General features: G+C 38.1%; 1 protein-coding gene across 1 annotated transcript in view; it reads right to left on the bottom strand.

Annotated features, from left to right (window-relative positions):
• LOC134536562 (intermembrane lipid transfer protein Vps13D) overlaps positions 1–15,642 on the bottom strand; it is a 416,290-nt gene that overhangs the window by 40,767 nt on the left and 359,881 nt on the right. The window contains exons 61-62 of the mRNA XM_063376313.1: positions 2,809–2,983; positions 196–395 (exon numbers count right to left, since the gene is read on the bottom strand). Coding sequence (XP_063232383.1) covers positions 196–395; positions 2,809–2,983 — 375 coding nt within the window. The remainder of the gene's footprint in view (positions 1–195; positions 396–2,808; positions 2,984–15,642) is intronic.

The raw sequence follows: 15,642 nt of genomic DNA, 5'->3' as shown, positions 1-15,642 counted from the left end.
TGGACAATTACCCGCCCGAGCCCGCCCGAAGTCAAATTTCTCTGCCCGACCATGCCTAGTTTGAACAGATACGTAGATTCCTCTACTGTGTGATAACAATGAAATAAATGCCAATGATAAACTGTGGAAAAATGACTTGTCAGAAATATAAGAAAAAAAATGCAGTGAGACGCTTCAACTGTGACTGCGACTCACCGACCAGCCGTCGGCAGAGGCTCCTTCGTACGTCTGCTTGACGATGCTGGACACCCCTCCCAGCAGGCCGAAGCCCAGGCCCTTGAAGCCAGCCACCAGGTGGTCCCCACTGCTGCCAACCTGCACCTTGCGTATCTTCTGTCGCATCTCCTCGTGCTGCTCGTCCATTATCATGCGGCCCAGCCCGTCCGACAGCGACTCTGCGGCAAGCAGCACCGTGCTTCACGTGGGTTCACTGGGCTACTTTCTCATACAGTACCTTCAAAAACTGGGACTTCATAACCAGGGATAAGATCATGTGGTGAATTGCGATAAAACCGAAATAACACTGCCAATCATGTCAATACAACACATAACATCGCTAAGCAAGTTAATACACCGTTCAGCAATGAAATGTAACTAAAAACACAAAATCAATCAGCATTATGACAAAACGTAATTCAGACCACAAAATGTTATCTTTTATTATATTTATTGTTGTAAATTAATTGAATGTAATGATTTAGCATGATTTATGTACCAAAATGTATGAACTAAATGGACTAGAAAATATTAATAACATTTTATTTGATCTTGCATTTTTTATACATATTTTACATAAATTACACTGGCACATTTTCAAACAATCAAAAATATGCCCATTTCTTTTTATTTTTCTGAACAGTTCTTTTCAAGGCATGCTTATTAAAAATTATTTTATTGTATAAGTGCATCTATGTCAGTTAAAATGAGACAATTTTGGTGAAATATGTAGTACTAGGAATTATTGTAGAGACATATTTATCAAAAATAATACACCATTTTTACGAATAAATACACTGTATAAAAGTAAAAACAATAACACTGAAATATCCTGTATTAAAAACAAAACTGGCCTAAAAATTAAACCATAAAAATCTGGTCTCTAACTATAATGCACAGAAATTAAACTAATCAGTTTCAATGAAATTAATCAGTTTATCAAACTTAAAACACAAAGATTTAAATTTAAAAATATTAAATTCAATGAACGTAATTTTTTCAAAATGGATCTAAATAGATTGTAAAAAATTAATTTTACTTTGTTTGAGCTCGCATCTTTGGTCAGTAACTCAGTTTTACATTTCTGACGTCTGCTCTACACATTTTCCAAACACACCATCACTTGGAGATTTATTTTTATTCAGAATGGTTCTGCCTAAGACCATACCTATTACAAATTATTTTATTGTAAAGGTGCACCACAATATCTGTCTAAATGGCACTATTATGGTGAAATAAGTATTAAGAAATATCTGAGTACATATATTATGTTTTAATATTTACGTATAAAATGAATTTAGAAAAATAAAAACAATAACACCAAAACGATAAAATCTTGTCCCTATCCTTAAATACCCCTAATCATTTCAACAAGTACCTAGGAATCAAAATGGGAGCATTTATGCAAGTACAAAACATAACCTATGTTGTAGTGAGCCTAAAAATTATTTGAGCTATTTCTGTTCCCCCTCCCCTTTCATCCTAAGTTAGCATTGCCACTTCACCACTACCTTTCACTCTTCCAAAAAAATTCTAGTGATCTATTCTTCATTATTATCAAATATGGTGGGGGAACAACTAGTAATGATGTTTTGTGTATGGCGAGTTCTATTCTATAAATACCAAAAATAGAAAATATACTTAAAACTTGTAAAATTCTGAGAGAAATATACAGAATTAATAAAAAGTTACATACAATAATTACATGCAAAACAGATCCAGAAGAAACAATAATGCATTATGTTCAACTTAATAAATCAGAAACAATAACTGCTGAATGAGTGCCAATTTTCATTTAAATTTAATCCACCTTAATCAGCATCCTAGGATTTTAATTATTTAGCTACAATCCAGACATAATAAAGGTAAAAAAATACAGTGTAACAATAGTGTTACGAGTGAGGAAAACAGGTTCGTAAGGATAGCCCAATTAATTTTTATATAGTTTTATTTACTACTAATATTTACATTACTAATGAAATCACCACACTTAAATTCTGTTCACAAATCACAAAGTATCTATCAAGTCCACACACTGGAGCTAGGCTCAACACCTCGCACCTGTCCACACACACTCACAGTCTAGCGCCACCGTCACACACGCTCCCCGACGTGCTGCTCACAGGAGCGGTCTCTCATCCAAACACACACTCCACTCCACTCGCCTGTTGGAACTCTCGGAACTCCTGCAGAGGCTAGCGTCACTGCTTTTATACCCTTGGCAGTCCTTCTGGAACTGACTGGAGTGGTTGTGACGTGACGCGTCATCCCAGGCCAGCCTGACGCTCATAGCATTCAGAACTCCCAGGCCGCTAAGCGACGAGGAAGGAAGGTTCGGGGGCAGGGGGTGGGGGTGGGGGTGGCGAGGCCGGGCCACTATAATCCCCCGAGGTGTGTTCGTATGAAATCAGTGGCAGTGCAGGGCAGCTGGCACCTGGCACCTGGCACATGTTGGGCTTGCCTCCCACGTTCGTAACAACAGTCAAGTGATAAAGTATCAAGAACTACAATAGTGAAATTAAAAATTATATTAATAACAATTTGTGACACAGAATTACTTCAAGCTTGCAGTGATAACGCATGTCAGCTCACCCGTGACCTTGGCGGCCGAGTTTGAGATGCCGTAGGAAACGTTCTGCACCAAGGACTCGATGTTGCCGTCGTAGATGAGGCCGGAGAAGCCTTCAGCCACGTCCCCGAGCAGGCCCAGGGGGTTCCCCAGGAAGTCCACGGAGCCCAGGATGACCGCAGCTTGCCACTTCAGCTCCTGTGCAGTGTGCACATCAGCACGACACTGCCACCGTGTCCACACAACACTGTCGTGCAAGTTCTCTGACTTTCTCTCTGCCTTTCTCAAAATAATTAAAAAAAATAATAATTTACCTATTTGAAAATTTTCAAAATGAACCAAAGAAAATCCAGCCTCTCCATCCCCATAGTTGGCCTAGTTCTCTCATTGATTTCTTTATTTCCTGTTAACTCTAATGTCAATAAAATTTAAAAAAAAATCCCTTTGGCAAAGCACAGCCTAAAGGCTTAGGTAGATTTCAAAGTAACTATTTATTTTGAAAATGTTTTAGAAACTTCCATAAGCTCCTGGAAAATTTTAAGAATTTAATGCAGCCTACATAACATCCTATATGTTAAACAAAATTTAAAAAAAAAATCAATTTATTTTTTCTTATATTCCATGCAGCAAAAACATTTTGAATGTATGTAAATTAATGCATCCAACATTGAATGTCTTAACAAATTTCATTGGTATTTATGCAATTATTTTTTGATCTTCAAACACTAATTTACATCCCATCCACTAATATGTGATTGTATATTTTTTTTTGAACAAAGGTTTAAGATAACATTAGGATGGGTATTAATAAATTCCAACAAAATTTATACTAAAAAAAGTTGTAATTTTTTTTCTACCCCTGTTTTTACGGTAATAGTTCGTTTCATCAAAAATTGATCAGCCAACAGGTTTTCGATAAAGTTTAGGCATTTAACAATAAATTAAAATGGATTTGATAGAATATCAAATTAAAAAAATAACAATATTTTGTCTTTCTACCCATGTTATTTCCATCTGTGACCTGGAACAGGGCCGCACCCAGCGAAAACGAATCTCGCCCCGAGCCAAAACGCCTACGAAGGTGGCCGTAATTTCTAATTAAGTTATACCCGAAACGAAAAAAAAAAAGAAAAGAAAATTAGGTTGATTTAATAATAGGCCTGGCTCCGACCACCAACGTGAAATTATCTCTTCATAAATTACATTATAATTTAGCGAGAAGCCATCGAACGCGACCTACTCGTCCAGCGTTCGACAGACGACTGGTGAACTCATGAACTCGTCTCCTCCACGCAGGGAGTAGACGTCACATGACCTCACCGACCAATCACACGCACGCTTCATTCACTCTACAGATATCAGCCAATCACAGAACAAGTTACAACACATGAAAAAATCTTTTACATACAGAACTCTGGACTTCCCCTAATCTGTCTCTTTTCAATTTCACCTCGAAATCGGGGACTCCCATTCTCGTTCTCTCTCCCACACCGTGAGAGAGCAGTTATCACACATCTCCCACGACCAGTGGAGAATTACCGTCTATCTCGGTTGGCGGGGAAGCACTGTTCCTTTCTCACTTACACTTACAGGCCTCTCTTTCTAACCATCACACCAGCCCAGACAGTCCCGTGATTTATAATTATATTACAACACGTTAATAAAATTTAAGAACAATAATTATAATACGAATTACTTTACAAAATTAAAATTATTGAGAAAAAACCTGTAAAAGTAGGCCTAAACAGGTAAAAATCTAGTACAACGGCTCATTTGTGAATAATTACATAAAAATTACTAATGATAGAAAATGTCTAATAAAATAATAAATACCTTCTTAAAACATAGCAAGTGAAAAATATCAACCCTAAAATATATAACAAACGGTAAAATATAATTAGAAAGATTTTTAAAGAAATATTTACATTCATGAGAATAGTTTAAAAGAAAAATTATTTAATTAGGAGGGCAGGGTTCTGCAACATTACATTACCCCCCCAACTTTTCAATTAAATTAACACTATATTTAATTGAAAAGTTACAAAAGTGAAAAACTAATCTGTACAAAATAAATACAAAACATCCTGAGAAATAAATGCATCCAGTAATTACTACCCTTGTTTATATAGAAATTCAAAAAACTGTTACTTATAACATCAATTCTTTGTTAAAAAGCAAAAATTCAAAAACATATCTCTTACTACAAAGTGTCAACAACTCTCAACAAATGGTTATCTCTCTCTCATCAGTGCAAAATACAAATCACTTTGAAACTGGTCTTTCTATAAGCTTCAAGCAGACACCCCCTGGTCAACGAAGAATCTTCAATAACAACAAAAAACTCTGAACAACTTACTTTTACAACTGTGGAAACCTCAACACCAGCTACAATAAACTCCATAACTACCTCAATGACGATGAAAATCTTAAACTCCAGGAATTACGTCTCCATGACTACCTCGACGAATACAAAACCTCCAGGAATTACGTCTCCATGACCACCTTGACGACGATAAAAACTTCTCAACGACGATAAAAACTTCTAACCTCAATGACGACGACAAATAACCTCCAAACAAATTATCTCCTTTCAAATCCCTTAAAAAACCGCTGTTACTCTGATTCTCTGCTGCTTCTGACAAACTCCTCAAATCCCATGAAATAACCACTTTAACTCACAAATCCACCAATATCTCCACTCCTCATATCTGCACCAACAAAACATTGACAACACTATCACTTCAAAACTGTTGACACCAAATTTTCCTAAATTCCATCAAAAAAACAACTTCTAACATTTTAAGAATCTCACCAATACCTCTATCATAACTTCAACCACTGGACAACACTTAATTCAAAATTAGACCTAGTCTGCTCAATATTGATAACCCAAGAAATACTAACTTCTGAACAGATGCATCAACTTCCTAAGACACTGAAACTCACATAGTAAACTTTCCACCACAAAGACAACTCTAAAAAACATTAAATTAGTTATTTGAAACTTCAAAAACTTTTATACAACACACTACCTCTTCACTTATCATATTCAAAATTTTCTTATTAAAATATTACATAACCTTATAATATTTACACCAAAATACACACAAATTTAATTCTTTATCCATACTGCATTTTCATTTGTTGACATTCACTTACATCTCTTAGTATCATTGACCATAATATAAAAATTCCACAAAAACATTATTATTACACATAAAAATTACACAAACTCTTCCAACTGCCTTCTCCATCTTTCCTAGCTCCTGAGCTAGCCGAAAGGTAAGGGACGCTCAATTACAACCCTTTTAGCTGCTAGTCAGCTCGGCTAACCTATACACATAACAAATACACAAAAATACTCGAAGTTCTTCCAACCTCCTCTATCCTCATTCCTAGCTCCTGAGCTAGCCGAAAGGTAAGGGACGCTCGATTACAACCCTTTTAGCTGCTAGTCAGCTCGGCCAACCTATTACACAAAAAAATATACCCACAAATTACATACAGTTTTTCCAAACTCCTGTATCATTCCTTCCTAGCTCCTGAGCTAGCCGAAAGGTAAGGGGCGCTCAATTACAACCCTTTTAGCTGCTAGTCAGCTCGGCTAACCTATTATACATAACAAATACACACAGTCCTTCCAACTCTCTTCTCTTTCATTCCTAACTCCCTCATTCCTAGCTCCCGAGCTAGCCGAAAGGTAAGGGGCGCCCAACTAAAACCCTTTTAGCTGCTAGTCAGCTCGGCTAACCTATTCCACATAAAAAATACACAAAGTTATACCAAAAATTACACAAAACATAAACATCTGTTAAGCTTGTTACAACATGAATTTCCACACTGCGTAAGACTTTACATCAAAAAACATGTAATGGTTTAACCTTATCACTTATCTATATTAATTTACATATTCTGTCCTTAACATTTCACTGGATTTTCCAAGGTTTAAGTAGTGATACATGCCAATTTACACCATTTACCTTATAAACATTATGGCCTACAATAGATTCTATTGCAAAAGGTCCATCGTACAAGTGAAAAAACTTATGAATTTTTTGTTCATACAGTGAAGACAATTTATGGGATGCTATAAGTACTTCATCCCCTACTTTAAAAACACAAGGTTTAACTCCTTTATCAAACCTATTCTTCCTTTCCTCTGCCTTAGATAACAGTCTTTTTCCTGCCTGTTCCAATTTGTCTTTTACCCTCACCGTATCATTGTCTGGATAACAAATTAGTTCTTGCAGTTTTGAAGTAGGTAACATTTGTTGCATTAATTCTATTGGTGAAAAACCTGTGCTTTCGTGCCAAACATTGTTTATAATAGCTTCCACTTCACTCACAAGATTAGCCCATTGGCTATGGTTTTCACTGCATTACAATCGAAATAACCTACCTAGTTCCCTCATCACTCTCTCCACTGGATTAGCAGCTGGATGGTATACTGCTGTATGGCCTAGTTCAATACCAAGAATACCAGTTAATGTTTTCCATACCTCTCCCCGAAACTGAGGTCCATTATCTGAAATAATCTTTTGTGGTACACCTACTTCCTTTACATACACATCCAGAATTTTCTCTGTTACCACTTGAGCTGTTGCTCGTTTGATCGGGTATAATTTAACATATTTCGTGAATACATCAAGAACAACAAAAATGTATTTTACTCCACTCCTTCCCTGTGGTAGCGGACCAAACAAATCGACACATACTACCTCTAATGGCTTAGTTGCCAACACATGTTGCATGACCCCTTTGCACTTACTGTTCATTACTTTTGTCTGTGCACATGGTAAACACTGCCTGACTACCTTAGCCACAGTTCGGTACATGTCTCTAAATATACAAAATCCTTTTATATACTGTACAGTTTTTCTTACACCAAAATGTCCACACTCTGCATGCATAAGTTTACAAATTTCAGTACTTAAATTGTTTGGTATACATAAAACCCATTGTGACAATTCATTGTTTACATTCTGAAACAAGTAGCCTTCCTTAACCACAAATTTTTCCTTGATAATATCTCTACAATTTGTAGATTCCAACTCTTTAATTACAATTTGTAAACGAGGATCTTCATTAATTTCCTCCTTAAGTTGCCCTGAAAATTCCTTCAGTCCTTCATTAACTTCCTGCATTTGTTTACAAATTCTCCGAATCTGAAACTCCTGTGCCTGAGTGGCCTCCACGTCTGCAATTCCCCTGGAAAGAGCATCAGCTACTACCTGCGTTTTCCCTGGAACATGTTGTATGTCTAAAGTGTATTCCTGTAATGCCAAAATCCACCTGGTGATTCTACCGTGTAACAATTTACATGAATTTATATGGCACAAAGCCTTGTGATCTGTGAAAACTACAGTTTCCCTGCCATAAATGTAAGTGCGAAATTTAGAACATGAAAACACAATACTGAGTAATTCCTTCTCTGTGGTGGTGTAGTTTATTTCTGCGGTGTTGAGTGCCCTGCTTGCAAAACTGATGGGTACCTGCTCCCCCTCCTCATTCACTTGAAACAACATGGCCCCTACAGCCTCGTTTGATGCATCGCAAGCAATGTAGAACTTCTCGTCTAACTTCGGATGATGCAACAACACTTCCTTCTCTAACCGCTGTTTGAGTCTTTCTACTGCTTCCTCTTGTTCAGGTCCCCACTCCCAACTCTTCCCCTTCTGCATAAGCTTTCTCAACGGCCCACAGATTCCACTGAAATTTTGAATATATTTCCTAAAGAAATTAAAAAAGCCAATGAAGCGTTCCAACTGTTTACGGTTTTTAGGGGAGGGATATTCCCTTACTGCTTTCAGTTTCTCAGGGTCAATATGGATGCCCTCTGCATTAACTACATTACCGAGAAACGTTATCTCATCCTTCAGAAATTCAGATTTTTGTAAATTTGCTGTCATTCCCCCTTCTTGCAGTTTTCTCAAAACCCTTTCAATAATATCACAGTGTTCTTCAAATGTAGCAGTGGCAATCATGATGTCATCTACATAAATCGTTACCATATTTAGAATTTCTGGTCCTAAAACTGCCTCGAGCCCCCTAATGAAATGACTAACCGAAACATTTAATCCAAAGGGTAGTCTTTTAAAACAATAAGTTTTTCCTTGATAGGGAAATGCAGTACAAAGCCTAGATTCCAGTGCTAACGGAATTTGCCAATACGATGCGACCAAATCGATTTTCGAAAAATACGCACAACCCTCAAATCTTTGTAACAATTCGTCCATTGGTTCTGGTGCTTCTCTGTCTGGGATTATAATTTGATTGACTTTCCTAGCATCCAAACACAATCTCACCCCCCCATTTTTCTTTTTAACCACTACCATAGGATTCAAGTATTCTGAACTGCGTCTCTCGATAATGTCTGTATCTATCATATTCTGAATTTCTTGCTCCACAGCCGGTCTCAACTGATACACAACTGGATATGGTTTTTGAACAAACGGTTGGTGCTCTCTCAAATTTAATTTACATTCATATTTATTATTTAGTCCTGGAAAATTTGCAAAAGCTTTGTTTTCTACATGTAAAATTCCCCTTAATTTTTCCTGTTGCTCTACAGTACCACTATGCAAGGTTATCTGATCTACATCATTTTTTGTAATGTATAGTTTTTCCAACAAATTACATTTCAATTCTGTTTCTTTAAAATTTTTTCCCTTTATTATCCTTAAACTAAATGATTTTGCCTTTATTTCTGCTCCGAAATCAATGAAGGTTCCTGCCACATGTATCCACTGCATGGAGTAGTCTATTATAACATTATTTCGCTGCAGCCAGTCTGCCCCCAAAACAATATCAATACTGAGCCCTTTAACAATTAGGAACACTACCCACATTGCTACCTCTCCAAATTTTATCTCTAGTAGTCTCTGTTTTTTGACATTTTTATTCCTAATCCCTGTGGCTCCAATTATGGTTACATTTGAGACTGGAAATACTGCTGCGGATTTTGAAATTTCGTTACCTAGAGACATAAAAAATTCTTCTGACATGGCAGTCACCTCACTACCTGAATCAACTAACATATTTGCTTCCTTACTGGCACAGACAATTTTACCTTTAATGTATGGGCATATTCCTATTTTACCTTGAACAATGTTTGAAGGTTCCTCTGTTTCTTTCAATAGCTCTTCCAACTCATGTGTTATGCTAGGTTCATTTACCTGTATTGTGTGACATTTTGATTTGACCCCTAAGTCACACTCCTGGGAGGGATTTGGGGCTAGATCCTTCCCGCTTACCTGTTTAAATTACTGCTTTCCTGCCTCCTCGGTCCATTTCCATGTCTGTCTTGCCTGTCCTCACCTTGCCTTTGCTCCTGCGGACGTGGCTCTAGTCTCCACCTGGGCAGCTGATGGTTCCCCCGCCGTTCCTGTACTCGCAGTGGTCTTACCTCCTGCTGTTGACCCTCAGGATGGTGACCTCTATTTCTGGGTGGTCCTCTCTGGTCTCGATGGTCTGGATCTCGGCCCCTCAGTCCTTCCTCCCTCTCATTTCTCCTGTCCAACGTTTCCAGCAAATCGATGACCTCGTCCAAAGTTCTTGCCTTGGCCCCTAGAATGCAGTTCTGTACTTGCTGGAAAAAATGATGAACAATATGGGAGATAAAACGTTCATCGGTGATAGGGTTGTTCAAAAATTTCGATTGTAAGTACAGCCTTCGTACATATGGAGCCATGTGACCATCCCTATGCCGGTATTTTCCTGTAAACAAGTACTGCAGGAAGTCATCCTGGACATAAATTCCCCAATACTTGTCTAAAAAGGCTGTTTTAACTTCCTCAAAAGTTTTCCACTCACTCTCCTTATGCATTGCCCATTGCAATGCTGCCCCATCCAATTTTGATACAAACAGTTCTACTTGCTGTTCATCTGAACCCCTTAAATATCCAAAAACCTTTTCACACTTTGTGATGAACTGTATTGGGGTTGCCCCTCGGTCATCCCCGTAGAATTTTGGTACACTTTTTTCAAAAAGGTTAACTTCATCCACAGTAAGCACTGTACTCCTAATCCCTCCATTAGAATCTCCCCTAATTTTTCCCAAATTTTCTTCTATTTTTTTCAAACACTCCTGTCCAACCTCATCTCGAAACTTTTCAAATTGGTTACCAATTCTCCTATTTTCCATCAAAACCTTTTCAACATTAACCTCAAAATTGCTTTTGACTTCCTCAATCTCCCTCTCATTTAATAAAATACCTCTGGCATTCTCATTCGCTTTACCATGCACCTCAACGAGCTCATTGTGGTCCCTATCCATGCTAATTTGAATTTGACTGAAATTTTCCTGTAATGCAGATATTTTCCCCCTATTTTCCTGAATCTCGTTTCCTTGAATTGAAATATTTTCCTTCAAAATGCTCATTTCTTCAACACATGTTCCCATTCCAGCTTGCATTTTGATAATATTATTTGCACATTCATCTACTTTGTTTGTACATGTGGCGACCTGTTCATTAATTTCAATTTTAAAGTCATTCATTTGGTATTCAACCCTATCAATTTCTTGTCGCAACTGTGAAGCTATTTCGCTCCTAACCTTCGCAATCTCTTGTGAATTTACCTCAATTTTGTGAATTGCCTGATCTATTTTGTTGTTGGTTTCATTCTGTCCCTGTTTCATTTCCTGTTTTAATTCCTGTTTTAACTCCTGTTGTCCTTGCCTCATTTCCTGTTTTATTGACAATAGTAATTGCATAATTTGGTCTGACCCCCCCATAACCTCAACTGGGCTGCTAATTGTACGGGTTTCGATGTCCTGACCTAGTTCGGCAGGATGTTCCATGTTTACAGGTTTTTCCTGCCGACATGAAAAATCTTGCTCTATTAGTTCAACATCAAGGTTCGGATCTGAATGATTTGAATTTTCAGGATTTTCTAAAAATCCTATGAAGTCGGTAGTTTCACTGCTACTGGTACTCATGATTCTACAAACAACCAACAATTCTGGATATCACCTAACACACATACAAAACACTACAACAATTCTGAAACCATAATTACACAATTCTTTACATTATATTGCTCCTTTCACTTGCTGTTTCCGGCGATTCATCCCTCGTTGTCCCGCGAAGTGACGATCTCGAAGTCCCGCGATACGACAGGCCTGAAGTCCCACGGTGCCTTGGGTCGCTCTGTCCCTCGAAGTACCGCTTTCCGCCGTCTCTCTGGAACACTTCACTCGCCGAAGCAGCCCGTCGTCTCTTGCCGCAATCGCCGCTCAGCTGCACCGACAGTTCTGGATACACTCGCCGTTTTCTTCCCAATTGTTCAATATTAATCGTAAAATTTTTGTTATTGCAGGTTCTCGTAGTTACAAACTGTTTTAAGAATGTTTATATTTTATATTTATTGCCGAAAATGTCCGTCTTAATCTCAGGGTCGTGTCCAAATTCAAGCCGCGCGGCCGGGCGCCAAATATAACGGTTCGTTATATACAAAATAAAACAGTTCAACGCCGATTGCAAATTTTGATGTTTTTATTTTTATTTTTTTAAACAGAATGTCCCGACGAATCCAAACACTTACAATAGTTCATTCACTCGTTCCACATGTATATCTGACTGTCGAAAATACTGCTGGTAGCTCGCATGATGAGAAATTACCAAAAAATAATAGCGTAGATGAAGTCCATCAGTAATGTTTTACTGCAAGTACACGAAGATGGTGCGACCTGGAACAGGGCCGCACCCAGCGAAAACGAATCTCGCCCCGAGCCAAAACGCCTACGAAGGTGGCCGTAATTTCTAATTAAGTTATACCCGAAACGAAAAAAAAAAAGAAAAGAAAATTAGGTTGATTTAATAATAGGCCTGGCTCCGACCACCAACGTGAAATTATCTCTTCATAAATTACATTATAATTTAGCGAGAAGCCATCGAACGCGACCTACTCGTCCAGCGTTCGACAGACGACTGGTGAACTCATGAACTCGTCTCCTCCACGCAGGGAGTAGACGTCACATGACCTCACCGACCAATCACACGCACGCTTCATTCACTCTACAGATATCAGCCAATCACAGAACAAGTTACAACACATGAAAAAATCTTTTACATACAGAACTCTGGACTTCCCCTAATCTGTCTCTTTTCAATTTCACCTCGAAATCGGGGACTCCCATTCTCGTTCTCTCTCCCACACCGTGAGAGAGCAGTTATCACACATCTCCCACGACCAGTGGAGAATTACCGTCTATCTCGGTTGGCGGGGAAGCACTGTTCCTTTCTCACTTACACTTACAGGCCTCTCTTTCTAACCATCACACCAGCCCAGACAGTCCCGTGATTTATAATTATATTACAACACGTTAATAAAATTTAAGAACAATAATTATATAACGAATTACTTTACAAAATTAAAATTATTGAGAAAAAACCTGTAAAAGTAGGCCTAAACAGGTAAAAATCTAGTACAACGGCTCATTTGTGAATAATTACATAAAAATTACTAATGATAGAAAATGTCTAATAAAATAATAAATACCTTCTTAAAACATAGCAAGTGAAAAATATCAACCCTAAAATATATAACAAACGGTAAAATATAATTAGAAAGATTTTTAAAGAAATATTTACATTCATGAGAATAGTTTAAAAGAAAAATTATTTAATTAGGAGGGCAGGGTTCTGCAACATTACAAATTTTTTCTGAAACTTCCTGTCTCAAATAGTAATGGCGCACGTAAATATGAAGAAAAGACAAATGAACAACAACATACGAAGAAATATGGATGATGTACCATAACTACAGTACAAACCCAATACGGTATTTACTCGCATATAGGTCGCACCCTTAATTTGAGGTCTTGAATTTGGTATTTAAGATTCCCCCCATATAGGTCGCACCGGTAATTCATTACCGCGCCGTGCGCGGAGAAAGGTCATTGTACTCAATCAGCTGCTACGGCGTGCCTGCTGGCTCTCTTTGTTCACTGAGCTGCGCATGCGCAGTATAACTCACTCAACGCTCCGCCCAGACTCGTGACCTTATATCAGCAGCCAGCCAATAGATGCGAGCTTAGCGGAAAAAAATATAAGCTCCACCTCCCGTGTACCAATTTTGTCCAGTTCTAATACCAGTTTATTGGTATACGCACCAGTTTTCTCGCTGCCGTGACATGTTCAAGTTTACGTCCATCTTGATGTCTTGATACCAATAATTAATTAATTACAATCCCCAGAAATAAATTGTTAGTTTAAAAAATATGCGTCAACTGTACAATACTTCCAAAATTATAAAATACGTATTAAACAGTTACCAAGACTCCGCTCATTTTATCTTGTGAAGTTTGTCTCGTACCAGTATTTCGGCTAAGTTGTGACATAAATACAGTATCAGAAATTAACAATCGGCCACGTTCATTCACATTTGTGAGTTTACGTTTTTCCCTCGTGCATTTTAGATTGTTTCCTGCTATAATTACTCGGACTTTTACACGCCTAGGCTTAAATTATTACATGTTTAAAAATAAAAGCAACTTTTCATGTTATAAAATATGTATATTTTGTGATTTAAAATGTTTATTGCCGACTATAAACGTTACGTTTTTCACGATGTTTTTAGTGTTTTTAGGCCTACTAGCTAATCTTATCTACTCTTAAAGTACCTACAGTATTTTCAGGTTGTTTATGGTTGTTACGTGACGTAAATAGCGGGATGGATTCGATTTTTGATTCGTAATTTGCTTGAAAGTACATATTGTATTGGACTAAATGGGAACTAAACGGGACCTGAAGAAATTTGTCACGGTCTGAAAATTTCATTACTTTTTTTTTAAATTTTATTTTACTTTTGTTTCTCGTCAGGTTTACGTGTTGGTGTACGTGCACGTTTCCAGGCTCGGCCGGTTGATTTCGACACGCGGGTATGGGAATATAGGTTGCTGCGACATTAGTTTAAAGGCACCGCGGGCTTTTGCGAGGCTGCGTGGTTAGCTAATTCTCGCAGGTAGCTGGCCAGGGCCTGCTGAGAGGTTGCAACACGCCGTTCCAGAAAAACCCGCTGCGCTACGCTAGTCTTTTGTTTGTCGTTCTGTGTATGTTCTGCAACGCGAAGCCTTTGTGGACGCGTTTCGAGGACTCTGTCCTGATTAGTGATGCCATCTTGCGTCCGAGTTTGGAAACGTAGACGGAAAATTAACAATCGAGCAGCGCAAGAGGGAGAGGGGGAAACTCGCTCGCGCCTGCGCGGAAGGAATAGCTGTCTTCACTTGTTTTTCATTTTTTTCCTTGTGGGAAGGGAGGGGACCGCGAGTTGCCCTGTGGATAAGTTTCCCCGGTGTTGGTGTTTCTTTTTTTTTTTTCCGGCATGGCCTAGTTTGGTAGTTAAAACCTCCTTCCAGGGAGGGGCCGAGGCTTTTTGCCTGGGGACCTCTCTGGAAGCCGAGTCCACGTCGGTTTGAAACAACTTTGCTTCGCCTCAAGTCAGTAGGGTAAGTGGTTGGTCATGGCTCGTTCGCCACGATCATTTCTTGGACGATCTTCGTCTTAATCTTTTAAGTAATAATGTAGTATTGTTCCACCTCTATTATTTATTATTTGGTTTTGGGAAAAATCGACGTCTGGTTATAAGCATGCAGGTAGTGGTAACTGGGAAGTATACTATCCTTCCGCGTAGCTGTGACGACGAGAGAACCGCCATGTTGTAGTGATAATTGTTTGCCGGCGGACGTCACTTTAATATGTATTTAAGGTATTTATTTATTCATGAATCTACGTTATAACTTATTATTTATAAATTCTCCTGTTAACCACTTTTTTTTTTGTTTTATTTCTCAGAGTTTGTTTATTATGTGTCTCATATTTGGATTAGTAAATAAAATCTGTGCTTGAATGAACTAA

Source organism: Bacillus rossius, chromosome 11 (assembly GCF_032445375.1).
Source record: "Bacillus rossius redtenbacheri isolate Brsri chromosome 11, Brsri_v3, whole genome shotgun sequence".
Taxonomy (NCBI): domain Eukaryota; kingdom Metazoa; phylum Arthropoda; class Insecta; order Phasmatodea; family Bacillidae; genus Bacillus; species Bacillus rossius.
This window is presented reverse-complemented; position numbering and strand designations above follow the sequence as displayed.